This window comes from Rhynchophorus ferrugineus, unplaced genomic scaffold (assembly GCF_030347505.1).
Source record: "Rhynchophorus ferrugineus isolate W39M unplaced genomic scaffold, kcgeb_rfMv2 rfM2, whole genome shotgun sequence".
NCBI lineage: Eukaryota > Metazoa > Arthropoda > Insecta > Coleoptera > Curculionidae > Rhynchophorus > Rhynchophorus ferrugineus.
This window is the reverse complement of record NW_027472581.1, coordinates 5,825,858-5,850,836: the sequence shown is the minus strand read 5'-3', so window position 1 is coordinate 5,850,836 and position 24,979 is coordinate 5,825,858. Positions and strand designations below refer to the sequence as shown.

General features: G+C 35.8%; 1 protein-coding gene across 2 annotated transcripts in view; it reads right to left on the bottom strand.

Annotated features, from left to right (window-relative positions):
- Positions 1–398: 398 nt before the first annotated feature.
- Positions 399–24,979, bottom strand: part of LOC143190445 (sodium- and chloride-dependent GABA transporter ine) — a 51,022-nt gene continuing 26,441 nt past the window's right edge. For both annotated transcript variants that reach the window (XM_076394737.1, XM_076394738.1), the window contains exons 5-15: positions 23,981–24,171; positions 20,158–20,292; positions 19,869–20,091; positions 15,182–15,449; positions 14,901–15,129; positions 10,432–10,544; positions 10,231–10,371; positions 3,856–4,032; positions 3,596–3,796; positions 3,398–3,541; positions 399–960 (exon numbers count right to left, since the gene is read on the bottom strand). In XM_076394737.1, the coding sequence (XP_076250852.1) occupies positions 835–960; positions 3,398–3,541; positions 3,596–3,796; positions 3,856–4,032; positions 10,231–10,371; positions 10,432–10,544; positions 14,901–15,129; positions 15,182–15,449; positions 19,869–20,091; positions 20,158–20,292; positions 23,981–24,171 (1,948 nt within the window). In that variant the 3' untranslated portion in view covers positions 399–834. The remainder of the gene's footprint in view (positions 961–3,397; positions 3,542–3,595; positions 3,797–3,855; positions 4,033–10,230; positions 10,372–10,431; positions 10,545–14,900; positions 15,130–15,181; positions 15,450–19,868; positions 20,092–20,157; positions 20,293–23,980; positions 24,172–24,979) is intronic.

Genomic DNA, 24,979 nt, shown 5'->3' with positions numbered 1-24,979 from the left:
CATTATTCTTGTTTTTTTTTCATTAGTTTTATTTGTTGTATTCTGGCTGGCTGTTCTTAAATTATTTCTTTGTACATTATTTTGTACACTTAGACAAATAACGTTGCAAAAAATTCTAGATTTGTTCAATGCTAATATAATATGCTTATATTGATGATCAAATTCTACGTAAAATTGTTACTTGTGATGAATTTTTTTGATATCGTCACTTACCGGAACGAATACGGATGAAGCGGTAAATTGATATTAAGAAGAAAGTTATTTCAATAGTATTTTTAGAATTAGTTGCAATTAAATTAGAATATTAGTTTTATTAGGATATACAGTATTATCATGTTGTAAGGGTCACTGTTATCCTAGAAAAATCTGTCAAAGCTTTCTATGGAATAAAACAAATATTTAGCAACAATTTTATTTCAACAAATCCTTTACAGGCTTTTACTTAAAACTATAAATAATATTTGTTCAATTAATACTGGTCCCATTTTGATTTAGCAACATTTACAAAACATAACATTTTTTGCTTATTTTAAACAATTTCATAACAGCAGTATAATGTACAGAATATGTATACAATTGAAACAATAGAAGGGAATGTATAAAACGTGTATATAATTTGATAAAATAAAAATGGAATGTTTTTTTTTGAACTGGTTTTTCTAGTTGGCTTTGCTTTTGAATTGCGTTTCATAGAGTATTTATTAATTGCCTTAAAGCTGGTTTTGTAACAGCTTACAGACACGATATATCGTATCAGCTACATTTGAGGACGACGATGAACATTATAATTTAATTCAGGTCCATAAAATTTCACGAAATAAATAATATTGCACGTTATTTATCGGCACCATTCCGTAAATGATTATGATTCACGTTGTCGTATTGACTGATGTTGCTGTTTTTCCTGTCGTCGCTGGACCCTGGGCTACCTCCAATAGTTGTGTATACGGGCATCCCGGCCTGAATCATAACATAACGTTCGGGAATGATTAGAACTTTAATCACTCGGTTGCTCAATAAGTTTTGTCGTTCGATAAGAAAACATATATTTTAAATGAAATATGCTTCATTATTATCTACAATATGATCAGGTCGATAAATAAATTGTAAAGGAATTACAACAAATGGTATTAACACGTCAATTGAAAAGTCTCCGGCCTACCAAAACCAAAGTTATAGTTCTTGTAAGTTATTCGTATACTTGAAGAGTATAATAACAGTTCAATTGAAAAGTCCCCGGCCTACCATAGTAAAACACATTTTTTTGGCAAAATTAGTTTTTTTTATTCAACATAATTCCCTTCAAGGGTGACACTGATTATAACGACCCTGCAACTTTTCGATGCCATTTTTGTAGTACGATTTGTCCTTTGCTTCAAAATAGGCCTCAGTTTCGGCGATCACCTCTTCATTCGATGAAAATTTCTTCCCAGCTAGCATTCTTTTGAGATTTGAGAACAAGAAATAGTCGCTGGGGGCCTGATCTGGAGAATACGGTGAATGAGGAAGCAATTCGAAAATCAACTCATGGATTTTTGACACGGTGCATTGTCTTGGTGAAGCAGCACTTTCTTTTTCTTCAAATGCTTCAAATTAATTCCGTTTTTCGGCGATTTCGTCATTCAAACGGTCCAATAACGTTATGTAATAGTAACTGTTGATGGTCCTTCCTTTTTCAAGATAGTCAATGAAAATTATTCTATGCGTATCGCAAAATACAGATGCCATAACCTTTCCAGCCGACAGTTGCGTTTTCCCACGCTTTGGAGCGGGTTCATCGTGTGCAGTCCACTAAGATAACTGTCGATTGGACTTCGGAGCGAAATGAAGAAGCCATGTCTCATTCATTTTCACATATCGACGCAAAAACTCGAGTTTATTACGCTTGATCATCTTCAAACACTGCCCCGAATCATCAACTCGTCATTGTTTCTGGTCAAGCGCAGCATCCACTTTGCACAGAGCTTTCTCATACCCAAATATTCGTGAATGATATGATGTACATGTTCAGTTGATATCTTTAGAGTGTCTGCTATTTCATTCAGTTTCAATTTACGGTCATTCAAAATCATTTTGTGGATTCTTTTAATGTTGTCGTTAACAACTTCTTTTGGGCGTTCACCGTCTTCGGTGCTCATTTCACCACATTTAAATTTAGCATACCAATCCTTGATGGCTTATTTTCCTGGGACAATATTCGGAAACTCGGCATCAAGCCAAGGTTTTACTTCAAATGTACTTTTTTTCGTGAAAAAGCAATATTTTATCAACACACGAAATTAATTTTTATCCATTTTTTTCACAATAACAAAAGTTGCTTCACTCAAAATGCTATAATTCACAAACTAATGATCCGACAGCTGTCAAATTTATATACGCATCTTTTGAGGGTTAACTAAAAACCATATAAATTTAATTCCAGTAGCGCCATCTATGTTACTCTATATTAATCGCATTTGTAATTAGCTCCATGTTGAAGTCTCACTAATATTTACTTCATGAAAAGCTTCACTTGTCAGTATGTGTCGTTTCGTTGAAGCATATAGAATTTTTTTTTCAGTCCGTTGAAAGTGTCAATTGTAATTAATTGGTGCAATTTGTAAATCGCATATGAAGGAAGTTTTACTTTTTACTACAGTTTGAAGGAAAAAGCGACTGAACTTCATCGAATACTGAATGTTTATGGCAATGGTTTATGAATACTCTTTTCGACGCTTTAAAAGTGGTGATTTTGAATGGAAAAGAGAATGATAAAGAATGTTCTGGACAGCCAAAAAATTTGAAGACTAAGATTTGGAGGCATTACTCGATGACGATCCGTGTGAAACGCGAGAAGAAAGTGAAGAATTGTTGGGAGTAACACAATAAACCATTTCCAATTACTTGAAGAACATGGGAATTACCTACAAGTTTGTAAGAGATATTGAAAGGCGGTCGGTCATGTGTGAAATGCTGCTTCAACGGTAAAATCGGAAAGGTTTTTTGCTTTGTATTCTTACTGGTGATGAAAAAGAGGACCTATTACAATAATTCAAAGTGAATAAGATCATGAGGACAACATCAACATCTTTGTTTTTGGAGTGATTATCAAATTTTGAAGATGAATTTGATTTTGACAGATTTTGATTGAATTGAATTGAAACTATTAATGAGAATCGCTATCGATTAAGCGTTGAATAAACATATGAATAAAAAAACCGACATTTTAAAGTTTCTAGACTATAATGTCCCCTTTAACAGTTGTTCACAATGTTACTTCGTATTTTTACCAATAGATATCGCTGATACCTGATAGAAATATAATACTAAGAACCTAACTTCTATCTCTCATTGAATGACAAAACTTATTGAATAACTTATTATTAGAACATAACGTAAAAGGTATTCTATCACATACCGGCAAGTCGGCTCTTATCTCGGGATGAGCTTGCATTATCAACATGGGACTGGACGCCTCTTCCTTCAGGACACAATCACAATCAGTGTCGTTGCACTTGGGGCATTTATCCAACAGGTCGGACTTGAGAGAATTCCTCAATTTCTACATAACATATTTTAAAATCGAACCGTTAACAAATGGTGATGGTACACTTACCTGCATCAGTGTCTCACCAGGCGTTCGTATGAACACCACCACCATGTAGACGGGAATGCAGATTATGGAGAGGGAGCAAATAATCCATCCGATGATGATGGCCCATAAGGGATAGTGATACGCTCCGTTATTATAGGTGGGTGGTTCGTAATCTAATATAAGGAACACCCAAAGAGCGAATATCATCATGGGGGTGATAACCTGGGAATTTGGTAGTATTACGGGAAAAATATAACGCAATGACTATGTTTGATGTTTACCAGCCAGCACATCTTTATAAACCATCCAGGATGTCGACCCGTCATGGTCTTAACGTTCTGGCTCAGACGGAATGCTCCGTAAAACCATGCGATTGCTATAACCTCAAAGAAGGCCAAGTACATGATGGATATAGAGGCAGCGTAATGGTCAATCAGTTGAAAAAAATATATCCCTCCCTAAAAGAAAACGAACATAGTTACTAGATAAAAATCAGATCTTGGTACAGTGTTTCGAACAAAAGAAGTAGTTAAAGATCAGTCTTTTTTCGCTTGTTATCTAAACTTGTTAAGACTAAACTATTTGAAACAAATATCTTTATTGTTTGTCAAAATTGAAGATGTTGTCAAGTGTGTGGTAAAGTTTTGTCAACAAAAAAAATCATCATCAATCCACAGCCGGTGCTTGGGGAGAGTATTTACTTTCCGACCAATACGTTACAGCTGTTCTGGCCTCATGCAATATTAGAATCCTGTTCAGATTGATTTATGATCTTGATTTATGATTTCACCACAGAAGCCTTCCATTTGACATACATGTCCATACAATTATAATCTGAATTTGTGGAAATTGTTCCTCAACTACGCACAGATTCTCGCATCTTAAACGAATGATTCCAAACATGTAGAAATTCCATTAAGCATCGCATTTGAAAGATATCAAGTTTACAAATGTCAGACTGTAACAGTGTCCAAATCTCGGAGTCATATAGAAGGATTGGCAAGATAAGCGTTGGAAAAAGGAGGCTTTTTAGTCTTAATTGTTATATTTTGAGATATCTTAGAGATGCAAAGTGCACGACCGATTCGGCTTATTGCTTCAGCGGTAGATCCCTCTTTGTTCTCCATTATTGCTAATCACATACTATGAGGTCCTGCACTTGCCCTAACTGGATCACGTTGAGATTCACAATAGTAAGCTATTTGTCAATTGGCAATACTTTGTAATGGTACCACATTTCAATTTTTAACCCAAACTGTTAAACTTTCATCGATCTCAAATGATGGTTTTGTCATCTAGGATACTAATAGTGGATATAATAAACCAATATTCACCATAGTATGAAACTTCCTGCTATAAACCTGAACAGATAGGAATGTCTAGTAGTAAGCAGTCTTAAGGAGATCCAGAAAAACCTCACTTTACCAGTAGCCGAAAGTTCCTCTGCCAAGTCGCCATTTAAAAAGTTGTAAACCTAATTAAAACTTTTTCAGAAAGGAACCAATCTTTTATTTTCAATCTTTCAGGTTTGAAAATACTTTGGTATTGTTTTATAATGGTTGTATATATCTTTTGGAAAGAAAATTTAGAGTCATCAGACGACCTAACAACTAAACACTTAGACAACCTATTTCAGAACAGGAGTTTCGTAGGATAGTATCTTGAGACCAGTCCTATAGAAAAGAAATAGTACTTGGGACATTTTGGACGAGATAGCCATTATGGAAAAAGGCATATCTGTGTTCAGAGCTATAGCAAAATTACAAACATCACTTGGGAGGTTTTGGGGAATACATACTGATATATTCATCCCGTACTCGCCTTGCTTGTGTATTAATGCAAGTACAACAGAACAGTAGTAATAAACTAATTTGTAAATTGAGATTGTACTAAGCATATCGAATGTAAGATATAATTATTCAAAAAAAATTGAGAGATGTCCAATTCCTCAAGTAGAATCGTTGAATTCAACACTTTGACATCCATCTCTATGGGAGATTAAATTGGAAACATCATGTTAGACAAAAAGCAAATAAGATCAGACATAAAATCAAAGAACTGTACAGGTCAGTCGGAAGATACTACTAATTTAAGGTTTCTTTATTAAATGTAAAATACTACTACGAATATTGCTGGTAATAAATATGTTATTTTGTGCATCAAGTATTAAAATGAAAGTTGCAAAGAATGTTCATATTTTCATAGAATTTTAATTTCTCAGTTGTTGGTGAGCTGTTAGTTCACACATATGATGTAAAACAAGGTAGAAGGTAGTATATTTTAGCTGTGAAATATGGAGCAAAGATAAGAACATAATACGTAAATGAAACAATGAAAATGTACAGGGGTTAAAATGCAACCAACTGTAATTAACAGTAAATATGTAAACATTTTAAACTTGGATACATATTAAGGTCATACATATAACAGGTCAATTGAAAGGTCCCCGGCCTGACACACTAGAATCAAATCCATATGTTTTTTAGTTAGCCCTAACCCTCAAAAGATGCGTGTATAAATTTGACAGCTGTCGGATCACTAGTTGTGAATTATATCATTTTGAGTGAAGCAACTTTTGTTATTGTGAAAAAAATTAATAAAAAGGAATTTCGCGTGTTGATAAAATATTGCTTTTTGAAGGAAAAAAATACAATTGAAGCAAAAACTTGGCTTGATGCCGAATTTTCGGACACTGCTAAAGAAAAATCAACCATCAAGTATTAGTATGCTAAGTTTAGGCGTAGTGAAATGGGCACCGAAAGAGGTGAACGTAGTGGACGCCCAAAAGAGGTTGTTACCGACGAAAACATTTAAAAAATCTACAAAATGATTTTGAATGACCGTAAATTGAAATTCAATGAAATAGCAGACACTCTAAAGATATCAATTGAATGTGTACATCATATCATTCCCGAATATTTAGGTATGAGAAAATTCTGTGCAAAGTGGGTGCCGCGCGAGCTCACTTTTGATCAAAAACAACGACGAGTTGATGATTGGGAGCGTCGATATGTGACAATGGATGAAATATGGCTCCATCATTTAACTCCGAAGTCTAATCGACAGTCATCCGAGTCGACTGCTCGCGATGAACAACCCAAAGCGTGGGAAAACGCAACAGTCGGCTGGCAAGGTCTGTAATTTTGGGATGCGCATGGAATAATTTTCATTGACTACCTTAAAAAAGGAAGGACCATCAACAGCGACTATTACATAGCGATATTGAAACGTCCGCATTTGAAGAAAAAGAAAGTGCCGCTCCACCAAGACAATGCACCGTGTCACAAGTCAGTGAAAACGATAGCTAAAATCCATGAATTGGGCTTCGAATTGCTTCCTCATCCACCGTCTTCCTCAGATCTGGCCCCCAGCGACTATTTCCTGTTCTCAGATCTCAGAGGAAAGCTCGCTGGGAAGACATTTTCGTTGAATGAAGAGGTGAGCGCCAAAACTGAGGCGTGTTTTGAAGCAAAGGGCAAATCGTGCTACAAAAATGGTATCAAAAAGTTGGAGGGTCGCTATAATCAGTGTATCACCCTTGGAGGGAATTATGTTGAATAAAAAGAACTAATTTTGCCAAAAAATGTGTTTTACTATGGTAGACCGGGGACTTTTCAATTGACCTGTTATGTGACTAGATGTTTGAACTTTGTTTCACTTAATTTGATTTAGATGCAAGTTCTGAAAAATCAATAGTTAATTTAATGATTATAAATACATTTCTTTAATATACATTTCTCAATTGTAAAAAATAAATTACCTAACTGTGTTCGTTATACAAATATACAAAAATGTATTACTTATATCTGATGGTCTGAAGTTAATACAGGTCTGAAAATAATCTTATTTTGTTACTATGTTCAGTGGTGTAGTAATTTAAATGTATCAATACTTTGTTGATTATTGAAACTTAATATAAATTATATTTAATTAAACGCCATTTAAATATGATTAGTGAGTGTTAGTTCTTCAGATAGTTATTTTAATATGTTTTAACATATAGACATTTATTATTTTAATTAATGTTATATATCAAATATATTTATGATCTTACAACGAAAATACTGTAAAAACAAGTTTTAGTAACACATCTTTTTTAAATTATTCCTTTTGCTCTGTTATGCGCATTATAGCATAATAAACCTATTTATAAAAAAGGGCTTTTGTTCAATGTGCTAATAAAATCAAAGAAACGGAAGCTGTAAGGTGTTACTAATATTAATAGCTCGCTTGAACAAGTTGGAAAATATAATTAATTAATTCAACCATTCTTTGAATATCTTAAAACATAACGCAGGGCTCTCAACAATTATACAATAACTCTGTTACATTAGTAACAGTAGATAGCGGCATATTTGAAAGCCACCTGACAAAGGATTGTTTCATTAAATTTAGAGGGTATAATTTTCACCACACCATATATACAGGTAACAAGACAGGACAAAACACAATAATAGCTTAAACCTATATTTCTCGCTATGAATAGTAAGTAATGGACAATGAATTCAGACAGGTATAAAATCTTACAGGTATCTAGCAGGTAATCTCGCAGGTATAAATATTTCAATTCATACAATACAATCAAAAGATAACTATAGATAACTGTCATCTAAATGCGCTAAGCAATCCAGGACGAACAAAGAACCAATGAAGTTGTATAAAGAGATTATTGGGCTACAGGTATTAGAGTGTTGTTTAATGGATAAATGACCGTTATTAATCAACATCAGTAAATTCATTTTTACTGCATAGCGTATTTTACTGCTCTTAGTACCGCCTATTTGTTATTAATAGCTTGGAGTGTTTATTGGGACAATTTTAACCGCCGTTCATGGAGCGAGGTTCTTGGAGAAGAGAATATTCTCTCAGGGTGAGGTTATATTCGCACCTTTTTTTGTTTGAATTTGACCCTGACACTAGTAAGAACTTTGTTTTGTAAGGTTAAGAATTTTGTTGTTTATTTGTTCTTGTACTGTTCATATTTTGATTATAAATATTAGGCAGTAATTGATTTGTGAGTATAGTCAAAAAAGCTATTATAACACTTTTAATCTGATTTTTCTGAATTTTTATTTTAATTTTGTAAATTAGATACAATCATATACAGAGTTCGTTATAATTTTAGGCATAGTTGATCCTGTTAAAGTGAAACTACAGATGCATAAGACTCGATGTCAGTTTTAATACACAACATTAAAACTGAACAAGATATATTAAAGTTTGGCTCGCTTGAAGATCTTCACGGTTGGGGGTTCTTAACAGGTCAATTGAAAAGTCCCCGGCCTACCATAGCAAAACACATTTTTTTGGCAAAACTAGTTTTTTTTTATTCAACATAATCCTTCCTTACATAATAATCTTATATATAAATGATCTTAATACACTGACTATAGCAGCCCTCCAACTTTTCGATACGATTTTGTGGTACGATTTGTGCTTTGCTTCAAAATAAGCCTCAGTTTCGGCGATCACCTCTTCATTCGACGAAAATTTCTGCGCAGCGAGAATTCTTTTGAGATCTGAGAACAGGAAATAGTCGCTGGGGGCCAGATTTGGAGAATACGGTGGATGAGGAAGCAATTCCAATTAATGGATCTTTGCCATCATTTTCACTGATTTGAAACACGGTGCATTGTCTTGGTAAAGCAGCACTTTCTTTTTCTTCAAATGCGGCCGTTTTTTCGGTGATTTCGTCCTTCAAACGGTCCAATAACACTATCTAATAGTCGCGGTTGATGGTCCTTCCTTTTTCAAGGTAGTCAATGAAAATTTTTCCATGCGCATCCCAAAATACAGACGCCATAATTTTGCCAGCCGACTGTTCCGTTTTCCCACGCTTTATAGCGGATTCATCGTGTGCAGTCCACTCGGATGACTGTCGATTGGACTTCGAAGTGAAATGATGGAGCCATATTACATCCAGTGTCACATATCGACGCAAAAACTCGGATTTATTACGCTTGATCATCTTCAAAGACTGCTCCGAATCATCAACTCGTTGTTTTTGACCAAAAGTGAGCCGCGCGACACCCACTTTGCTCAGAGCTTTCTCATACTCAAATATTCGTGAATAATATGATGTACACGTTCAGTTGATATCTTCAGAGTGTCTACTATTTCATTCAATTTCAATTTACGGTCATTCAAAATCATTTTGTGGATTTTTTAAATGTTTTCGTCGGTAACAACCTCTTTTAGACGTCCACTGCGTTCACCGTCTTCGGTGCTCATTTAACCACGTCTAAACTTAGCATACCAATCCTTGATGGTTGATTTTCCTGGGGCAGTGTTCGGAAACTCGGCATCAACCCAAGTTTTTGCTTCAACTGTATTTTTCCCTTCAAAAAGCGATATTTTATCAACACGCGAAATTCCTTTTTATCCATTTTTTTCACAATAACAAAAGTTGGTTTACTCAAAATGGTATAATTAAGAAACTAATGATCCGACAGCTGTCAAATTTATACACGCATCTTTTGAGGGTTAGGGCTAACGAAAAAACATATGGATTTAATTCTAGTAGCGCCATCTATGTGTCAGGCAGGGGACTTTTTAATTGACCTGTTAGAATACCTCCATAATTAAAAAAAAAACGTTCAATTTTGTGGTAAAAAAAGACTTGATCTTTACCTACCTGCTTTGTACCTTATAATTACCTGAGTTACGTTCGGAATGCCAAACAAAAACGATATGACGCATATTAGGAGCACCAGAACCTCGTGACACATCAAGTGTTTCTTTATCCAGCCGGGAAAGCCGTCTTGAATGGACGTGACCACCACCTCCACGATGGCGAACTACAAACGAACTGAATGAGATCGTTTAAAAAGACAACCGAGTACGTTTTATTGTATTACTTGACTGTTCAGGGCAAGACAAATGAGCATGAAGAAGAAAAAGACGGCCCACAATTGCGACGAGGGCATTTTGGCCATCGTTTGAGGATAGACCACAAAAATTAGACCAGGACCTTAAAAATATTTATATATTATAGATCGGTTTGTCGCGGAATTTCACCATAACACCTGAAATTTGTCATTAAAATCGTCTCCAACGCTTTAAAATATTTTTATATGTCGAAATTTCCTTTATTGCTGTCGTTTTTTAAGTCATGGAGACAGTAAAAAATCACCGAGGACTATGTCCGGTAAATATGGAGCTTGAATAACAGTATTAACACTGTTCTTGAATATATAACGAAATAAATGATAAATAAATCTCCAGTTCTTTTTCTAAAATCTAACAGTGTTCTTCTGGTGCTTCAACAGGTTCATACACCAGGTGAGTTGGTAATTCCCTTCCATTTTTTCGCTAAAGAAAACAAAAACACCTTATCATGTCTTTGAGCGTGTTATGGACGTTTCTCAATCAATGCAGAGTTCAAATTGATCATTTGTTATCGATAGCGATCACTATTAAACTCTGGTCCCACCAAATACAGAGCATTATTTTGCGACCAAAATGATTTGGCTTTGGAGTCACCATCCATTTGGCTCTCATTCAATTCATGTGGCACCCATCTTTCCAGGATTTGAATCTGATGGAAGACATTGGAAATAGACCACGTCAAGGCTCTTAAAGAAATTACTGTTACTTCGCGTGGATATTACATTCCTAGCATATATCTCAATGAAGTATACTTTTGCGATGTTAATACGTTTCATACAAATAAATACCATCTACGGAAACAGTATTCATCAGTGTTTGGCTCTATAAGTCAATCAATTTGATCTGTAAATGTATTAGACTCAGATCAACTTCAGGTAGTGTCGGAATTTAAGCAATTTCCATTATCGGAGATTCAGCAGGAATCTGATGGTTTAATCTTCCGTGAATTTCTGAAATTCTACTTCAATGAATCAACTAATATACCAGCAATGTTATTGCTCGTACTTTTGTGTTCTCGATGTTATAATTTTTAGTACTTCTGCACTTATTTCATATTGCATATCACATTTTTTTTTTATTACTCTTAGTGGTTCCACAATCTGTCCAGAGAGCAATAAGGATTTGTTATGTTTATATTATATATACATGGCATGTAGAATATCCTGTCTATATATGTCCTATAATCAGATCGAATGGTGTTGACGTTTTAGTCTATGCATTTCACTGTCACTTCGCATATTTAGTTAATTAGCGAGTATATTCACACAAACACGTTGAATTACACTCGTTGTTGGTTCTAGAGGAATGTCCCGTTATATCACTTCATTTGACATATAGTACGGAGCATTTAGAACCGTTGTATTATGGATATATTAGACATGATAGTGGTTCCTCATAGTCGGATTCCATATGAATAATATCTTGTTATCTAATGATAACTTGGATTTGCGCCCGATAAGCCAATACATCTGGTAAGTTTAAGTCCAAGTTATTTCAGTTTGGCGTCGATCTAGGTGCATACCAAGATATTTAACATCCTCTGCTTGCAGGAGCTCACAATTATTGATACAAACTGATAGGCATGTCTTTTTACGCAGTGCAAAAGTTATATGACTGGATTTTGTTTCGTTGGCTTTTATACGTCATCTTTTCAGCCACATTTGTATTTGATTTATGCCTGTTTGTAGGTTGATTGATGCTATGGCTGGATATTCATGAGAGGCTAATACTGCCGTGTCGTCTGCGTATGTTACTAGAGTGGTTATTTTTCTTGTAGGTAGATCAGCTGTGTACAGAAGCTATAGTACTGGACCCACTACACTACCTTGCGGAACTCCTGAATATATTGCACGTAATTAGGTATGTTCATCGTCTTGTTTTACTGTAAAATGACAATCTGTGAGGTATTTTAGTAGCTCATAATCCGGATGAGGGAGAAGTTTCTTTAATTTAACCGGCAATATATCTAGGAACGCTGCTGAACAATATCTTTTGGCGTTTAAGTCTATAATTATTTTATAAACAAGTCTATGCACTTGTCAATTGTTCCCATGGAACATATAAAACAATAACATGTTTACAACCAATCTATATAACCGATTGTGCTTAAAAACTATATATAAACAACTGGCAGATGTATCAAGTTCGATGAAAAATATTTTGATGATATCTGAAGCGTGGTCGATTTTAATAACAAATTCCGGGTGATTTTTTTGTCGATAACAAGTTAAATAATTACTAGGTTATTCGATAAGTTTTAATGTTACATAAGACATTTTTGATTTTATGACACGAAATACATTAGAAATACAAATAAATCTCGTTATTTGATATAATTTGCCTGAACTCCCTGCACGGCTTCTGAAACTAAAGGAGCTAAATCCGGTGAATGATAGGGATGTTCCACATACCATTTGTACTTTAAGTATGATTTTTCTGGTGTTTTTTAGTTATATAAGAAGACGTTCATTCTTAATAACAAATTAATTCTTCTTCTCTAAATTAGATTATGACTGGCCGATTTCTATATTCGGTTGGTCTAGGATCTTGCAATAATAATGTGAGTTTATAGTTCAACTAAACCGGAGGTAATCTACGAACAAAATTCCTTTTACATCTCAAAAAACTGATGTTAATCATCTTCTTAATGAACTATTGCATTTTCATTCTCTTCGGAGAGAAAGTATGGGGTTCACATCAGCTTTAGTTTTTAGTTTTGATTCATGACCATAGTAGGGTGACCATAGTAGACCATAGTACCTCAAATTTCATCTATACTATCTTACTATCTATACTTTTAATCCAACAACAAGGCTCCCGTAGTAGATCCACTTTTAAATGCCATTTACAATACGCTACAGAAAACAAATCGTTTTTTGCCTAGCAAGCACAGCGATGTTGCGACGGTTTAAAATGGTATTTTCTAGCTGGAATTTTTTGGATCTTTTCATACTTTTAACCATGGTTTATTAATTTGCCTTAATGTTACATCCTCCAGAAGTGATAGTTTCCAAAAATAATAGTAAGAATATTTCAATAAGCCTTGTAGTTTATAATCACCAGACTCTTTTCAGCGACACTTCACAACCATATATTGTATTTTTGCTATGATTTCTTGTATTGGTGGACTTTTAGAATGTCCCTCATATAAATGGTCTTCAAAATTTGTACAATCACTTTTAAATTCAATTATTCTGTTCTAATTGTGCATGAAGTTACATACTTTATGTTACATCTTCCACAAGTGATATATAAAATAGAATAGAATATTCCAATAAGCCTTGTAGTTCATAAGCATCAAACTTGCTTGGTTCTACAAGCCATCCTGAACCACTACTTTTCAGTCGTTGAAACCAAAACTGACAATTGAGATGTAATAGAGCGGCATCGCCATAATTTTCGAAGTGTTTGATGGACTTCAACGGTAGATTTTAAATTTGAGTTTACGAATGTTTTTTCTATTGGTATACTCTAGGGGTCTAACTTATTAGACCATTTAACTGTCGTAATATTTGTGACATGAGAAAAGAATTATGACGAGACCAAATAAAATCTGGTGATACTATGCCAACCAGGAAAGTCATCGAGTAAACAGAATACACGTGCTCAGCAAAAGGGTCATCCAGCGGCCTAAGAAGTTTTTATCTGGAAGAGTCTTTCCCACACCGATATTCTGAACGAATCGGGCTACAGAAAAGAGTTTCTTGGACCAGCCTTGTCCACCACCACCAAGAAACCGATTGAGGAGCTTTGACGATAAAACACGGTGCATTGACAAGGATATTCAGAATTGATAAGAGAATTTACAAGAAAATGTAACAAATGCAAGAAAGAGTTGAGAAGAGAGAGTTGACAAGACAGAGTTGGTAAAAGAATTGACAAAAATTGAACCAACACCAGAAACAGTAAAAGAAACAAAAGTATTATCAGAATCAGAGTGAAGCCAGAACCGTGTGATTCGTATCTTGTTTACATACGATTTAGTAAGTCAGTTCCATCTGATTCATGATTCATAATTCTTTTCACCATAGCGTACCGATTTAATATCTTCAAAAGTATATATATATATATATATATATATATATATATATATATATATATATATATATATATATATAGTTATGTAATTAATTTAATGAACAACTCTTCTTTGCGTATTAATGCAAAGAAGAGAGAAAATAAACTGTATTTTATTTACAACATTGTTTTCTCTCCAACAATTATACCAAGAAATAATAATTTTGAAAAATAATATTATTACACATTATAATATTCAATTTATTCTATTGTAAAAAAACTTTGAACAGCTGTTTCGCAAGTGCTACATATAAAAATAATTTTTGCAAAAATAAACCGATGAACCTCTTTCCGAATAGCAAAACTTATCGAACAACCTGTATTTGGAAAATAGATTTTTTTTAAAGAAGAATACACCTACCATCATCTATAACGTCCTCGATCGATGTACCTTGCTCAGTTGCGATATTTCCTATGGTGGCAAACGCGAAAATTCCCACCATTAAACTGGTAATTCCGTTCACAAGCCACACCGCTATCGTGTCGTGTAAGATGCTGTTGTTGTACTTGTTGTAGCTAGCGAAAGAGATCATGGAACCAAACGCGCATCCCATCGAATTGAAAGTCTGGCTAGCCGCGTTCACCCAAACCTAAATTTGTTCATAAATCCAACATAATAAATAACAAACCAACGGAACTTACCTTAGCGTCCAATAATAACTCCACTTTCGGTCTGAAGAAGTACCGCATGCCTTTGTCAGCGCCTTCGAGAGTTAGTGATTTTATCAACAACACCACGATTATTACGAAAGGAAAAGTGGCGGTGAAGTAGCGAACTTTCGCCGAGGATTTTATACTCTTCCATATTCCGAAATAAATTAAAACCCAAGCGCATATAAGGCAAGCGACCAGCTCCCATCGCAGAATGTCGAAATCCTCGATACCTCTGCCGATTTGCAGTACTTTCCGGCTGTAAATATTGTTTAAATGAATATAAAAATACGTATATTGATCTGTTAGGTGTATGACATCATTTTTATAGATTTTTTCTTGGAGCTTAAAATTATATTTAGATGGAAATATTTTGTGGTTTTTTGTCTGACAAGCATAGAGGTTTTACTTAAATAGGCGAAACCGATGAAATGTTTTGCGTGCTCCAACTAATGCGGGCTATGAGACCATTTTTTTGATTGATTCATTTGAATTGCTCTACAAGGGCATTTGATAGCCAGGTTAAGGATTTGTGTGTGACTTAGTATTGCTTTTACCTAGTACGATGATAAAAATACTTTAATACAAAATAGAATAATACAATTTGACCAACAAGATGAGCCTGATTTTAAAGACAAGATAATATCTCATGATTGTTTTAATATATTCTTAGTAGATCATTAAGCTGTCTCTTTAACTACTCCAACATGCTTATTTTATTAATTATATTTTTGTGTTAAACAAGCAAGTAAAATATTAACAGGTAGACTTTCAGCTGTGCTGGTCTGCTTTCTGTTGTGTATGAAGTAACAAAAATATAGAAAATGTAATACATCTTATTTAAATTGATAGCACTAAAGAGATATAAAAAAGGGAAAAAGCCCTATACATAATTTTGATTATATTTGCCAGCAGATATGTTGTGTTCTCCAATTAGTTTTTATTTATATTATTTATATTTAATTATTATTTATATTCATTCATATTCATTATATACTTATAGTTTAGCATTTTAATATTTTATAATATTTGTATTTATATAGAATTTTATTGTAACAAATTGTTTTGAGAAATTACATTTCAATAGAATGTGACGTGAGAGGTTAGTCACGTGATGCGTATGAAATCCCCAACCAATGAAATGCCTTCCTAATAAAATATACTACAGGTGCCTGTAATGATAATTTAAAATAACCAACGAAAGGCAGCGAGACTGTCGCGACCGCCACCCCTTTTAGGCCACCACGCATTCACCAACGGCAACGCCGGTAGATTGGTACCATGCGGTTCCAGGCTATAAAAGACCATCACGACGATGTCTCGCTCTCTTTTCTTTCCATCGCCTTGTAACAGTACCACTTCCACAGCGCTACCGTACTTCCTCTACCTAACCTAATATCCTGTCAGTTCTCCCGTCGACCACATATACCAATCATAAGTTAAAATAAACAAGCTTGATTCAACCAGTGTTTTTAGTTCTCGTGCACATTCCTTTCAAGAATGGTAGTGAGTGTTCAGACAAGCAATCGCGTCGACAGCCATTCATTTCGACCGATCGACCCGACGCACATTCCTACAATTGGTGACCCCGACGTGATCAAAGTGCCTAACAGGTAAATTAGCTCAACATAGGCCCTTCGACAGGTGCTTGACACGTGCATGGAAGGACAGCACGAGGAATGGAATCCATCAACATCACATGGTCGATGACATCCCACGAGACTAGCCTGATGGACGAAAACCACAGAAGCCCATCGTGTATAACATCAACACCTGAACACCCTTGCATCACGAAACGGGACACGTAAGGCGCGACACTTAACTTATAGGTACCCTCAAACAAAGCGAAACGCCCCAAGACGAACGACGTCCTGCTACAACTTCGATGGCAGCTGATCCTGTAAAACTCCTCACTCAGGTTAGTATCCCCATCTAATCAGCAGTCCCTGGGCGTTTGTTTGCGTGATTGCGGGCACATTCCGGAACCTGCACCTGCACTGTAGTACGTTCCACGGCAGTTCCACTAGGAGGGGAGTTATGTGGCGACCGCCCCGACCCTTTAGGCCACCATGCATTGACCAACAACAATTTCAAAGGTTGGCAACGCTGGTGGATTGGTACTATGCGGTTCCAGGCGATAAAAGACCATCACGACGACGTCTCGCTCTCTTTTCTTTTCTCTATTCCCTTGTAACAGTACCACTTTCACAGCGCTACCGTACTTCCTCTGCCTAGCCTAATATCCTGTCAATTCGCCCGTCGACCACATGTATCAATCATAAGTTAAAATAAACAAGTTTGATTTAACCAGTGTTTTCAGTTCTCGTGCACATTCCTGTCAAGAATGGTAGTGAGTGTTCAGACAAGCAATCGCGTCGACAGCCATTCATTTCGACCGATCGACCCGACGCACATTCCTACAATTGGTGACTCCGACGTGATCAAAGTGCCTAACAGGTAAATTAGCTCAACATAGGCCCTTCGATAAGTGCTTGACACGTGCATGGAAGGACAGCACGAGGAATGGAATCCATCAACATCACATGGTCGACGACATCCCACGAGACTAGCCTGATGGACGAAAACCACAGAAGCCCATCGTGTATAACATCAACACCTGAACACCCTTGCATCACGAAACGGGACACGTAAGGCGCGACACTTAACTTATAGGTACCCTCAAACAAAGCGAAACGCCCCAAGACGAACGACGTCCTGCTACAACTTCGATGGCAGCTGATCCTGTAAAACTCCTCGCTCAGGTTAGTATCCCCATCTCATCAGCAGTCCCTGGGCGTTTGTTTGCGTGATTGCGGGTGCATTCCGGAACTTGCACCTGCACTGAGGTACGTTCCACGGCAGTTCCACTAGGAGGGGAGTTATGTGGCGACCGCCCCGACCCTTTAGGCCACCATGCATTGACCAACAACAAGTTCAAAGGTTGGCAACGCCGGTGGATTGGTACTATGCGGTTCCAGGCGATAAAAGACCATCACGACGACGTCTCGCTCTCTTTTCTTTTCTCTATTCCCTTGTAACAGTACCACTTTCACAGCGCTACCGTACTTCCTCTGCCTAGCCTAATATCCTGTCAATTCGCCCGTCGACCACATGTATCAATCATAAGTTAAAATAAACAAGTTTGATTTAACCAGTGTTTTCAGTTCTCGTGCACATTCCTGTCAAGAATGGTAGTGAGTGTTCAGACAAGCAATCGCGTCGACAGCCATTCATTTCGACCGATCGACCCGACGCACATTCCTACAATTGGTGACTCCGACGTGATCAAAGTGCCTAACAGGTAAATTAGCTCAACATAGGCCCTTCGACAGGTGCTTGACACGTGCATGGAAGGACAGCACGAGGAATGGAATCCATCAACATCACATGGTCGACGACATCCCACGAGACTAGCCTGATGGACGAAAACCACAGAAGCCCATCGTGTATAACATCAACACCTGAACACCCTTGCATCACGAAACGGGACACGTAAGGCGCGACACTTAACTTATAGGTACCCTCAAACAAAGCGAAACGCCCCAAGACGAACGACGTCCTGCTACAACTTCGATGGCAGCTGATCCTGTAAAACTCCTCGCTCAGGTTAGTATCCCCATCTCATCAGCAGTCCCTGGGCGTTTGTTTGCGTGATTGCGGGTGCATTCCGGAACTTGCACCACATATAGGTACGTTCCACGGCAGTTCCACTAGGAGGGGAGTTATGTGGCGACCGCCCCGACCCTTTAGGCCACCATGCATTGACCAACAACAAGTTCAAAGGTTGGCAACGCCGGTGGATTGGTACTATGCGGTTCCAGGCGATAAAAGACCATCACGATGACGTCTCGCTCTCTTTTCTTTTCTCTATTCCCTTGTAACAGTACCACTTTCACAGCGCTACCGTACTTCCTCTACCTAACCTAATATCCTGTCAATTCGCCCGTCGACCACATGCATCAATCATAAGTGAAAATAAACAAGTTTGATTCAACCAGTGTTTTTAGTTCTCGTGCAAATTCCTTCCAAGAATAGTAGTGAGTGTTCAGACAAGCAATCGCGTCCACAGCCATTCATTCCGACTGACCGACCCGACGAACATTGCTACAAGACGACGTTCTCAACGCGTTTCTGCTGAGACTATGCAAAACAATTCTGAAATTATATGTATTAACATTCTATATATTATCCTATGCTGATAAGTTGTGCAATGACAAGTCCACAAAACACGAATACGAACACGAACCACAGAAATATAAAATAGGAACTTAATAACCGTATTTTGCACGTCCGAATCATAAGAGGGCCTTAGGTAAAAAGATTTCGTTTCTTTCTTTCGATTTCAAATTTTGTGACATCTATGTGACAGGTTATTTTTATTCTATTCTATTTTTGTGTATAATTGTAAGAAACGTTGTTGTTATGTCAATATTGTTGTACTATTTAAGGTAAATATTACTTGTTTAAATGCAAAACATGTTTAAACAATATGAGTATTATTTTATAGGATGCTAGCCCTATGCTTCTAGCTCTAGCGCAGAAACGACGTACAACTACTTTTAAAAGTTTAATGGTTTACAAACATACAAGCATTCATTTTTATTTAAATAGATAAATTTGGCGAAAAAAATTAGTAAAAATCGTCATACACCTAAGATATTGAACAGTTAATATTTACTCGTAAAATTCCTCTGCCGGACTCTGACTGTAAATGGGCTTGGTGACGTTCTCCGCCGATTTGGACGGCACCCAACAATACGGGGTGTTCCAGCGATGCGAACAGTCGTCCCAAGGCTGTTTGGACCGGAAAGACGTGAAAAAGTAGTACACACCGTAGGCTATAATCACGCTATAATACGTTGACATTAGAAAGGATATTACTACGCTACCTAGACCAGTACCTGAAACGACACGAAAACAACAAGACGGTTAACTGATCCGAAAAGCAAAGAACGCGGCAGTGTTACCTTTAAATAAGGGACAAAGATGTCCTAAGGCTCCGATGGGACCTCGTCCCGTAAACTGGCCCACTGCTAACTCCATGTATAACATGGGACCTCCGATGAATATCATTATGATGATATAAGGTATTAAAAACACTCCTGCAAAAGAAAAACAAATGAAACGGGAATCTGCTGATGGGAAATTTCGAATGAAAACTGCTGAATTGATTGCGACATCAAAAAATTATAAAAATTCTAATTTAATAGAATGAAGCTGAAGCTGTGTGTACGTATGTTATAATATGTGCAAAGTTTAAAATAATAAAAATTTTGTTTTAGTTGATTTTAATTTAACAGAAATAAGTGGTGACTTGATGAGCCAATCACAAACATAATAGAGGAATTCGAACTTATGACCATTGCAGCACACACCTACTGTCTATTAATGAGATTCTTCATTCTGGACGTGAATTGAGAATTTTAACTTCTTTAATCCTCCAGGCCAATATTTGGCATTAATATCAAGTTAATTACTGTAAAATCATTGAAACCAAAACTGCCAATTAGTATTTGAGGCAGCAGCATCATCATAAGTTTTTAATCGTCGTAAATTTTATCAAATGAGGCAACAAAAGTAATGTAATTTTGAGCATTTGATGGTCAATTGTTACTTTATGTAGAAATTTAATTTTCAATAATTATCCTAAAATATAATACTAAAATTAATCGTATTGAGATGAATAATTACATGCCAAAGAGAGATAACAAACCACATATATTTTTAGAGACTCGGTAATACTCGACAGAGATTGATGACTGGGAAGCGCTAAGTGCTATATGAATCCTATAGCCCGGACCTTGCTCTGTGTGACTATTCATAGGGTAAAGCAGATTTCAAAAGAAAGTTGTGAAAATCAGGTTATGTTTTCGCCCAGAAAGAAATATAAAGTCATGAATCGAAACGGTACATATATCATTGACTAATGTTTTAAATTTATATGAATAAATTATCTTTGAAAATGAAAGAACCGAAATTATCTTTCCCACATATAAAAATTGGATAAAAATTCCATCTAAATAACGCATACCTTAAAAAATCACTAAAATCAGTAACTTGTAACATAATTGCTTTTGCCAGACTTAGCTCGCTTATCAAAGTACTACAGTGGTGGAAACCATAAATTTGATGAACAGTAAATAAATATGTTGAAGTTAATGAAAAACACTTATCTACGAACTTATTAAACAAGCTGGTATTTCAATAATCAACAATTAAAGCTAGACCATCATATGTTAATAAGTGTTTGTGCTATCTATTATGATCAGCGATATCTATCGATAAAAATGTCATTTAAATTTGCGACACCAAATGCAATGTTGTCGCATCAACTCTGCGTTTTAATTCAGTTTGGGTTTGACATACAACAAAATTCTAAATAAAATAATTGAGCAAAAACGTTATCAAATATATTTCATTTTAACATGATAGTATATCCAAAAACTACAGTTAATTATACAGCCACAATAGTTTATAGGTTACAGTTATAACCTCTAATTACTTTTGCTTTCAAGAATTTTGCATAAGTCTGACAACCGGACGACTTTGACAGGCTCATTCGTTTACGTGTTCGAACTAATCAGACAGCATTGTGTCTCTTTTTAACTAGAATAAAATGAGAATGAAAATAGTGTCTGATTCTGAAACGAATTTACAAATTAAACATCTTGATGACGTATGTTCAAAAAAACTGATTAGACTGTATATTTAGTTGTTGTGTATACTAGATGTTAATCATGATATATCCAAAATTTTTGTTTCGTTTTAAGAAATCTGTTGCAAAAGCCCATCACACTTTGAGAAACTCACGATAGTGATGCTTCATCATATGGTGATGATTTTGATGAGAATGACATCCTTGTCAGGGCCTGAGGACCAAAAAAGTTCGATGACAATAAATTGTAAAAATTATTAGAATAAAACTCAACCCAAATTCTCAAAGACAGCTTCGCAGTTGATGAGTCAACAGTTTTCAGACGTTTGCATGGGATGGGAAAGATCTAAAAGGAGAGAGAATAGCTACCACACGAATTGACTGAAAATGCCATTTCAAACCCTTTCATTATGTTTCATTGTTTACTGGGCAAAAAATAATAGTTTTCTGTAGCATATTATGACTGAAGATACGAGGGGAAACACAAAAAGTCATGAGCTACTCTAAAAAAATCATCCACATCAACACCGAAGCGCAGTATACATGGTCATATAACCTTCCTGTCCATATGGGGGCATTAGTAAGATTTAGTGTGCTACGAGTTGCTAAAAGTGAATGCAACTGTTACTACAGGTAACAGTTACCTGTAGGTACCGTTTGGCAACGAGGAGAAAAAGTTATATACATTTTTGGTAAACATTTTTCTTCTAAAAAAATCAAAATACATAAATGCGCCGGATATGTAAACAAAATGTTCCATAAATTTAGCTAGAAAGTCAATATATCAAAATTTAGTGACCTTCGATACTTGAATGCTTCTCATTTAGTAATCATCATAGAGAAAAAAAACAGAATACCAACACACCAGTTTGGGTTTATTAATAAGCATTCAACAACTGGCCAGGTTTACAGAATAACAGATGTTATTGAAAAAGCCTACGAAAGTAAAAAAGTATGCTTAGCCATATTCTTGGAAGTAGCACAAGCCTTCGATAAGGTTTGGCATGAACGTCTTATTGATAAACTATAGAAAATGTTACCAAAACAATACACCGAACTACTAAAATCGTACATTACGGCCAGAATGTTCAGAGTTAAACAAGAAGAAGCTTACTTTACAATAAAAGAAGCTAATGTAGGTGGGCCACAAGGAAGTGTACTGGGCCGTGCTTTATCGACTCTACACTTGTGATAAACCACAAATGGAGAATATTACGATGGCTACATTTGCTGATGATACTGTGATTATAGCTGTCGGAGACAATAGTGAAGAAGCCACTAAATAATTGAATACAAGCTTGGAAAATAAAAAATAAATCTGTGCATGTGTAGTTCACCTACAATCAGACCGTACAAGTACCAATAACATTAAATAATACGGTCATTCTATATAGCAACAACGCTAAATATCTCGGAATGAATCTTGATGCAAAACTTCGCTGGAAGGAACATATAAAGAATAAAAGAAAAGAACTGGAATTGAAATATAAGAAAATGTACTGGCTAATTAGAAGAAAATCACAATTATCAGTACATAATAAATTGCTATTATATGAGCAAATACTGAAACCTATATGGACATACGGAGTTCAATTATGGCGATGTTCTGAAGTAAAAAGAGTAACATAAACAAAATACAAATTTTTCAGAATTTGTATTTTTCCGACAATACTTCTCAGGACAAGTATTGTCGGCGTACCCAAATACTACAAGACTGACTACCTACATCGACCTTCAGATACCCACAGTCAGTTAACAAATCAAGATAATTGCAAGGGACATGAGGAAAGACTCCATTCTCATGAGAATATTGAAGTATTGCAATTTTGGGATACCACTAGAGCAGGATACAGTCTCAAAAGAATTAAACCATCCGATCTTGTGTAGTGTTGTGTGGTGAGGTGTAGTTATTAAAAAATTCAGCAGTGACATGTATAAATATTATTTCACCAGAGACTGAGATAGGGCCGATGGGTCCTCCTAGTTATATACCTAGATTTAAGTTGTCATAAAGACAAATTGTAGGTTACTGAAAACGACCAGTAACAATTTAATAATTAGACAATAAAAAAAATTATCATTCGGCATTTCCCATTAGTACCAGAATTATGGAAGCTTCTAACGGTCAAACTTACCTCCGCCACTTTTATAGCAAAGATACGGGAACCGCCATATCGATCCCAAACCAACGCTATAACCGACACAAGCCAGTACGAATTGTAGTTTATTGGACCAGTGCTGCCGTCTTGGTTTGATGTAAACGCTGTCTTCATCGTCATCAGTACCATCATCGCTTTCGTCATCGTAAACGTACTCTTCGGGTGGTCTGGACATGAAATAGAAATAATAAGGTGATAAAACAATGTAATGAACGTACAACGTTGTAAATTTTAATAGGTATGTCGAGTAACGTTCTCTAAAACGAATGTAATCACTTCCTGCTATTTGTATAGTTCCTGTGTTATTCAAAACACTTGAAAATTAAGCTAATCCGCTAAAAAAATGCGTAATTCGCGCCTTTATTTATTATTTAGTTAAACAATTTCGTGAAGTATATTTTAATTGTCGTAATTTCGTTATAATTGGGTTGATGACAGTAATCAGCAATTACGAAAATATTTATCTAGTGAAGTAGGATTAATAGATTTATGAAAATGTATTTATTTACATGTTTAGTTCGAGAGTGATAATTTATTTGATAAAATATAATCATAAAATACAACAATCTGGTATGATAAGTTATCAATCAGACCGAGTTACGTCACTATTCAATGACGGATGCTATAGGTATGTCAGAAGTGGCGGAGTAATGTTTTAATTACAAAACTATTAGTTCATTTGGAAAATCTGTTTTATTTTACGGAAAGAAAAGGCAACTTGTTGAACGGTGATACAAAGCGACACTGAGGGTAAAACAGGTAGACATCATCTTGATCTATTAACACCATTCTTAACACCCCTTAGATCTCAGTGGAGTCAGTAACCAGTGCAGTACTAGTCGTATAATATAACAACTCCCTCCTAAAGAAAGACCACTGGTGTGGACGTGGTCATTGTTCCCTCTGGGCAGCTTAAAGTTATTGTAAAATTATGTTTAAGTAATAGCACCAATAACATTAAATAATATTTTCATT